The sequence below is a fragment of the Mya arenaria genome, chromosome 6 (genome assembly GCF_026914265.1).
Source record: "Mya arenaria isolate MELC-2E11 chromosome 6, ASM2691426v1".
Taxonomy (NCBI): Eukaryota; Metazoa; Mollusca; class Bivalvia; order Myida; family Myidae; genus Mya; species Mya arenaria.
The window spans coordinates 25848761-25857759 of record NC_069127.1 but is presented as its reverse complement, the minus strand read 5'-3'; the positions used below and the strand labels follow the sequence as shown (position 1 = coordinate 25857759).

The window sequence follows — 8999 nt, the reverse complement described above, 5'->3', positions numbered from 1 at the left end:
AAGAACCGAGGGGAACAGATAAATATATATCGAGGGGTGAAAGCGAAAAGGTTATATCTTCTTCTTAATTTAATGTCACTTAGAACCTTTTCGCATTAACCCCTCGAGATGGTTAAGCAGAAATCGGAAATGTGTTGACTTAAAGACACTACCTTATTTTACTTACTACAAATAGTCAAAACGTCCTAACCAAATATCGGATTTACTTTACACTAGCAATAAAATTGCGAGATTAAAGCAATGTCCACATATAGGTTTATCAGTTACTGTTATGAAACTAGCTACATGTAATTGTATTAAACATTGATCAATTTACATTACCTATTATTATGTTATGATAGGCACATATCGGTTGTAGTTTGGATTCACTCAAAATATTATTTTGATTTGATTTTCATTGCCTGTGAACATAATTGAAAAGGGCATACACTCACGTTCGTCGCGCTTACAGACTTTCAACAATTTCAACGATTTCATTTTTTGAAGTAAAAGTAAAATGGCCATGTCCTGCTTATTAGTAACTATTAAGAAATCTTTGGCAAGCTCATGAGGACTCAACCGTAACTTCTCGGTTATCTTCGGCAAGATCGGTAGGACTTTGGTAACAGAAAGCTCTCGATTGGAAATTATTAAATAATAGCTTACATTAAGCGACACATACCAATGCTTTTAGTACCAAGGGTTGGCTCAATCGTAACTACTCGGTCATCTCCGGCAAGCTCGGAAGACGGCCGAGCTTGTTCCGACTGTGTCCGGTTAGTATAGTCTGCTTTGGTAACAGGAGGTTCTTAGTTCGAAATTATGAAACAATATATTGTGCAAATGACATCAAGCATTGATTGATCAAGTTATCGGAGAAGAAACACTTGATTTAATAAGTCTAACAAAATGAATGCGAACCAAAACCATCGGACATATCCGACCGGGGAGGCGACACATTTCATCCAAGCTTCACTTCAATCACCAGAATCCAGACAATGGAGACATAATTTATTTGTAGCGAACAATTAACAGGGGTCAAACTGATTTTTTAATATATATTTTTATCCTCAACCAAACGGTGGAATTTCAATGATAAAATACCCATCTTACGCAGGTAAACCGAAATGCTTTTCAATGGAGTTTTAGATAGGTTATGAATAAACTGGGTTTCGAGGATGGGGAAAACGGAGGGTCACGACGGAATTATCAAACCAAAAGGAAAATTACAGTTCCACAGTAAATAGTGTGATTATAAAGTTTTATTAATTCGCTTTTCCCCAAAATACACATTTATGGATGAATTCCGTATACCATATTGTCCTTTGCAACACCTCGGCCATTATTCTTGACTGTCTCGAAGCTTGTCGGAGACGGCCGAGTTGTAACGACTGTGTCACTTGTGGTTAAACTACCAAATCATTCAAGTATTTACTTTAATTCTAGAACACGTAAACATGTGAGTAAAACAAGAACAATGCATCAATTTATTTGCAATCACATTTTGACAATTATTTTTTAGTATTGACATTGTATATCGTTTGCAATTATTCATAATTATTATGAAAAAAATCAAGATCAAACAGTTTTATGGTACTGCGATTCACCATTGTCTTTCATAAAAGTTAATTGTTATTCTGGTATGGTGTAAACAGTAGAGCACTGTCCTGGTCGACAGAATCACCGGCTGTGTCCATCCCCTCCAACATGGCGTGGGGGATCTTGAAGCAACCGACCTTCAGCGAGATCTTCTTCCCAAAGTGACCTATCTTGACCTTGAACGAGACCTTGACGCACGCAGACTTCTTCGCGAGGTCCACGTCATAGATCTGGATACAGAAGTTTGCCACGTGTTTCAGGAACGGGATATTGTTGACACAGAATGGCGGGGGATTCCTGATACTCACTTCCTTTTTGTAGACAGTGTGGCCGTTCACCGTGACACTCAACTGGAATAGTAAAGAGGTTACACACATATCATAATTGCATAGCTCCTTCAAAAGGTAAACAAAGATAAATTGTTTGTATTGAGAGAGCTAAAATAGTCCCTTTTAAAAGTACACACACACGCGCTCGCACGCACACGTTCACACGCACACACACGCGCGCGCTCGCACACGTTCACGTACACACTAACACACACACGCGCGCGCAAATGCCGCATTGCAAAGCTGAGTCATTTTTTCAACCAACTGCAGTGCTATTAAATCACAAGGTACCCTTAAAATTCCTAGGAATGCAGATTATTTGAATTTAAGCTAAATATGATATTGTAACCATTGTTTAAAGGCCAGGTTTCCGCAGTAAGTGTGCCTTTCTGTGTCAATTGAAACGTGATGTAATGTGTTGCTTCTTAAATTAAAAATGCAACCTACATTTACAGCCAATTTAATTGCAGATTTGCACTCGTTATACTCTAGGCTGAATCATAAAGAATTTCAACTTCCGCGGGTGTTTAAAGGTCCACCCACTGCCAATATAACATCAATCGGAACTCCTTGGCCATTTTCCACCGAACATAACGTGGAAAATGATCGAGTAGTTCCGAATGACACAACAGTTCATTTAATCGGCTTGACAATTTTCCCATGTACTACTCACTGTATTTAAAGTATGTGTATACCTGAAAACCCAATTTGACCAAGCCGGCCTTGACGCACACCTTCAGGTACTTGTTGTGGGTACAGAAACTGCACTGTCCATGGCTGCAACCTGCATGGGGGTTAAATAAATTTTTGATCAATATTTTGAACAATATATACATACTTCGAAGTCATTCAAAAATGCAATCACACTATGTTTTTTAGAAAATTGACAAAATGCAAAGTTATTAAACAATAATATGATATTATACTAGCTGTACACGTATGTCACGTATACTACATGCGAAACTGCAATGGAATATACAAACAAAAGGCACGTGGAACACACATCACAACAAAATACAAGCCTATCCATTGTCATTATATTGTTATAATACACGATTGTATTTTACTGTAAAAACAAACTTTTCATTGCTTTATGGTAAATAGCTCATCATTGTCCGTAACTTCTTCGGTTTGAATGTTAAAATGCGTCCATTTTTTATTGAACGTTCAATTACGAATTTTACAGAGTTGTACTACAGTATATTTATAAAAAAGCATTTTAGCGCCCGTCAGTGAAATTATAAGGATATGCACTGAAGGTTGGTAAATGTCCGTGTACTTCATCAAATCTAAAATGTCCGTGCACTTTATCAATTTTGTTCTTACTCGTTTTTCCCTTTGAAATACCTATTTGAAATAAAACCATAGCCTCTTAAACCTTCAAAATACATAAAATTTTGCTGAAAATATAATTATCGTATGAATTACTTACGGCTAACCCCAATTTTAGTAATATATTTGTCAGGAGCCGTGTTCTTTGCCCAGATTTTGAACTCCGATAAATCAGTTGGTCACTGACAAGATTTTCAGAAAAAGTTTAGGATATTAGAGGAAGTTCTATATAGCTGTAGAAAGTGCTCTTTATTGCGGGGTTTATGGTTTTAATATGACAAAAAAATATCCCAGTATTTAGAAAGTTTTTTTTTTTTTTTTTAAACTATCTGAATCGTGACCTTCTGTATTTTTTGCCGCGCACTTTACAAGTCACGTGGGTTCTCGACCGTGTATATTATCAATTTTTATTGCTATCTTAGCACCGGTACAAACATGCCTTCCAACGTATAGTGTCTAATTTTAAATGACAAAGACCAACATATTTTAAAAGCATCTAGTTAAGTAAAGTCTACAATTTAAAGGTCACAAAGTGTATTAACAAACAAATAACTATGCAAAACAAATGTATAAAGTATCACGAAAATACAAAATAAAATTTGGAATCTGCCAAATTCCATCCATACAACAATATGGGGAATGGGGGGGGGGTCAATATCTGGCTAAGGTCGAAATAATTACTATAATACTATAATTCAAATTTACGGTGCAAGAAGTGTATCACTTTGTATTTAATTACGTTCACAGAAACATTTGCGCATGGCTACTTTTAATACGTACAAATATATTGATAAAAAGTGGACTGCCTTTAGCATGTGACTCGCTGTCTAATAGAAAGCATGTTTAATGGCAGTTGTAAACAGGTACTCGTTGTGAAAAAAACAACCTCTATTACCTTTAACAATCTCATCTAGATTCAGATCGATGTCTTCTGCAAGCGCTTTGATGATTTCGTCTGATACCTCGTCTGCTATGTCCACGCGCTCCTCGTCTGAAGAGTCGTCTGCTTCTTTCACCTCAACGCTCGCGCTTGTAGAAAGGAGTTCCAATAGTTTGGCCAAACCGCCTTCACCGCCGTCTGTGAAATAGAATCATACATAGCTTTTTTATAATTTCCATATTATAAAAACTAATTAAAACGACGGAATTGTGTACGGTGTTAAATGCGATGCCACAATAAATATAAGTAAAACATTTTCTATCAATATACATGTACATTGATTTGAATTATTATATATGCTCTAGTTCAAGAACAACAGGAGCAGTTTACATAAATGGTACGTATAAATTACTTATAGAATAATTACTCGTTATTTTTAATAGCTAATGCCATTAAAAACCAATTTGTTATGTCTCATTTTTTTACCTATCAGACTGAATGCTAATCAAATCCTTTATTATGTCCGAACATCATTTTCACAACCGGTTCAAATCATTGACAAATGACGAAACATATGTATTATATAGGATATTACATGCTTTTCCATGACTCTTTGTTGATAATTGCCCCAATGAAATTAATTACCCTCGGACAATTATTCTTCGTACTGGGGCAATGATCAAGCAAAAACCATGGTCAGCCAAATATTATTCTATAAATAATACATTGTATGTACACATACACAATCATTAAAACAACAAGAAGAAGCAAGGCCCTGAATAGTGTCCGATACGAACATTTAATTTTTGAAAACGATGCTTTGTAATGTAAACATTTAATTATTGTCGTTTACAAAATAAAACAACCATATATTAGAATATAGTGTATAACCTGCCACACCTGTGACTGTTTCCATGTCCGTAAATCCATCCTGGTTCACACTCATAGAGCGCACCCACGGCGCCAGGACACAGAGGCACAACAACGTTAGAGCTGCTCGATCCATGGTGACTCCGTTGTGTTAACACGGGAAAATGCGTCGAATGGTGATTTCGCCGCGTATAAATAGGGTACAGTGTATATCATGTGACACCCAACCCCACTCCATGCATTTTCTTCCTTGTTGGATGAGTTGAATATATACGTGCTTCGCTTCATTGTTGCTTTTTGGAAAAAAACAAATGAGGAAATTAATAAGCAAAGTTTCAAAGGAAAAACAAACGTTCGTAATTGAGAAGTCATTACACGTACTTCAAATGCACTTCAACACTCAGGGGCGTAGCAAGGGCCTAAAAAACTTGTAGGCCCGATGATTCTATGTGAGTTTTGGAACTTTTATATGCACATTACACACAGTCAATTATATTACAATGATTACAATAAAATCAAGTAATACACTCTGCACGTAGTTTGAATAAACTCCAAACTTACCCGGGGTTAAAATAAAACATACCTTTGTTCAAAGTGTTTGAGAAGCGATCAGTTTTTACTGCATTTTTGGTTATTTAAAATTTATTATTTTTTGGAAAAGTTGTATGCCTAGGCCTACAAGGCCTATATGTAGCTACGCCACTGACACTGGACATTGATCAATGAGATTAACCATTTTCACTAAACTTACAATGACTTAACTGAAGGGTCGCAAAGTATCTGGGATTAATTTCCAAGAATTTGAATGAAATAACCACAAGAAAAAATCCCCTTTGTCTTCTCCACATGATTTGAAATGTATTTTTACTTCTGAAGCACAAGGCTGATCTTGCCGCTCATGTCCCTGGTCCTCTTATTTTTTTGTTATCCTTTTTGAACTTCTTGTCACCATTCTTGCATGTGCCCCTAACGAAGCGCTCCCCCCTTCTCTAACAGTTTAACAATATTGTAGAGGGTAGGGCAGATGGCTGTTCCGAGATTTATGCGTCTGTGCCAACCAAAACGGATAAATGTATAACACCACTACTGTAATAAAAACAAGAAACGCCGCAATGTGACAAAACAAATTTTTCAATGAATGACTGAAGAAGTTCAGTCTTCGTTGTGAGATTCAGTTTTAACTGGGTTTTTTAGCATTTTTCTCAATAAACTCGTCCTAAATTTCAAGTTTGGTCACAATATCTCAAATATAACTAAAGTTATCCAATTTCAACCGTTTAATCTTCTTCTTTAAAAAAAAACGACCTTGACCTTTGGGGCCACAAAGCAATCCCATGGAAGGTCTCCCTTAACCCTTCCTATATACCAAGTTTGGTCGCAATATGCTATTAACTTAAGTTATTCAGTAGCAACCATTTTTTATCTATTTTAGGTAACAGTGACCTTGACCTTTACGCCAGAGGCCCCAAATGCAATACTATGAAAAGTCTCACTGCCACCGTAACACCTCCTATAAGTCAAGTTTGATCATAATATGTCAGCCATATCCAAAGTTATTTAGTTTAAACCGTTTTTCCTTTTTGTAAACAGTGACATCTACCTTGATCCTAGAGGCACCTAACGCAATCCCATGAATGGTCTCTTTAAACTCTTCCTATATACCAATTTTGGTCAAAATATATCAACCCAACTAAAGTTCTATTGTGCCAACATTTTTTTCTATTTTTAGTATTAGTGACATTGACCTTGATCCTAGGGATGCCAAATGCAGGTCCATGAATGGTTATCAGAAACACTTCCTATATACTAAGTTTTGCCGCAATGTGTCAACCTTAGCTAAAGTTATTTCCTACCAACCGTTGTTCTATGTTTGGTTACAGTGAACTTGACACAAGGGGTCCCAAATACAATCCCATGAAAGGTTTTTATAGACTCTTTCTATATACCAAATTTGGGTCGCAGTATGTCAAACCTAACTGAATTATTAAGTACCAATCGTTTTTCTATTTCAAGTAGAAGTGACCTTGACCTTCATCCTAGGGGCATAAACGAAGTTGTTTCTTTAGGGTTATCAGATTTCAGAGAAAGTAGGCATTTTTATTTATTTGTATTAGGCTTTATATAAGAGCGTTATTTTCATCATTGGGGAACAGCTCTAAAGTAGTCTTCTCTATAAAGCTGTTAAGGTGTTTTAAACTACATAAACGAAAAACAACTTTTTTACCAACGGCCTATAAAACGGCTGGGTCGGCATCTTATTCGTAGGTAGGATCGGGAAATCTAAATCAGAAGTGTTTTAGTTCATAGTAATGAAAAACCCTCCATACAGAAGCGGAAAACTCAAAGTTCGTTAGGGAGAACTGATCTTACAGCTTAATTGTGATATTAATTTATGTAGAAGACGGTTCATGTTGACAATTTCCATAGTTACTTCAGTAGGAGTGTTGAGTTGAGTTGCGGTTAAAACAACTTCCAAGAATATAATAACTATCATTGAGCTATGTTGCTCTACAAACAATATAATAATTGCCTCCACATTATGACGTTGGTTTAAGTGTTTCGGTAAAAAACCGACGGATATAGATTGTTTATTCTTTTCAAACCGGACACCTCATATTTCAAATTGATACAGCTTCTGACATGAGGTCTATTTCGTTCAGACTGGAAAATACTTAATATATTAGCCTAATAAGCACGTCTATCCTTATGATCAATTCGTTTAAGATGCAACATCCGTATATTCCCGTATTGCCTTATGTGTGTCTCAGGCGTCAAATCAAACGTCCGGGTTAATTATGCATAAGTACGAGGTTTACCCAGGGTATTCAATAAAGTTACAAGACAAATTTTGATGCAAGGCATGAAAGACGCGGCTGCATTGGCTTTATTGAAACTTAATATAATTATGCATTTATTGATTTTCACGTGAAGGTACTCACGAGTTGAATAAGTAATAGTTGAATGACATTAAGTAAAATTTTAATGATATGTTCATTAAAATTTTGGCTTACGCATTGTAAACCATTACAATTTTGGCTTACACATTGTGAACCATTAAAATTTTGGCTTACACGTTGTAAACCATTAAAATTTTGGCTCACACATTGTGAACGCAAACTCTAACACAAAGGGTGTGTACCAAATGTGTGACAGTTAGCGGACCTTTTAAACACCCGCGAAAGTTGAAATTCTTAATGATTCAGCCTAGTACTAAATGATTGCCTTTCTGCAATTCCAATTGAAAATGTAGGTTGTATTCTAACTAACGGTGAAGCTGTTTTTAAATTGTTACATAGCAACCTTATTTTGTAAACTTTCCAAATATACATGGAAACATCAGAACTATGACGTATTTTACATAACAATAATTATACATTATTTGTGCGGACAATAACATTCTCAATCGCAGTTATTTTCAACATTCCTAAAGAGGTACCTTATTTGTTGCTTATTCACCGATAAAATTCATTGGTTTCGGGTTATCATTCCGGCCTGGCCCTTTTCGACCTACTTTTTGTTTTTTTATGTTTGTTAAAAATCGTGCGAATTTAGCTTAGAACTTAAACTTTATATCACTTAAATTAAAATTAGTCAATTATGTTCATGTTTTGTCAAATACATAAACTATTATTCAGAATATGCCCATTCAACATGGAAATTAGCAAACGTTATGCCTTTGAATGCGATAGTGCTTGTTTATCAAATTATAGATCTATATCATTGATAAGCTGTGGAAAGATACAACAATAAGCATCAAAACATTCTCATTTTCAAGACTCAGTCAGGATTTATACCTGACCATTCTACAACCTTTCAACTGTTAGTATCTCTAAATAGTTATGAAAATCATTCGATGACAAGCAAGCAACTTACTTGGTTTTCTGTGATATATCAAAGGCCTTTGATAAAGTTTGTAACAGCGGCCTTATTTTTAAACTAAAAGTGTATGTAAAAACTGGTAATATAATTAACTGGATATCCCTTTGCTTTAAAAATTGAATTCAATGAGT

The 8999-nt window shown here is 35.6% G+C and overlaps 1 protein-coding gene across 2 annotated transcripts; it reads right to left on the bottom strand.

The window, feature by feature from the left end:
- Window positions 1–1452: 1452 nt before the first annotated feature.
- On the bottom strand, window positions 1453–5180 carry LOC128238594 (uncharacterized). Of its 2 annotated transcripts, none has more exons than XM_052954673.1 (4): window positions 5020–5180; window positions 4135–4317; window positions 2603–2691; window positions 1453–1928 (listed from the first exon to the last, which is right to left on the bottom strand). In XM_052954673.1, exons 1-4 carry the CDS (start codon window positions 5123–5125, stop codon window positions 1605–1607), a joined length of 702 nt encoding a protein of 233 aa, XP_052810633.1. In that variant the 5' UTR covers window positions 5126–5180; the 3' UTR covers window positions 1453–1604. The 2 variants fall into 2 exon arrangements, with proteins under 2 accessions (XP_052810633.1, XP_052810631.1); XM_052954671.1 differs by having other exon boundaries at window positions 5011–5164.
- Between the last annotated feature and the right edge of the window lie 3819 nt (window positions 5181–8999).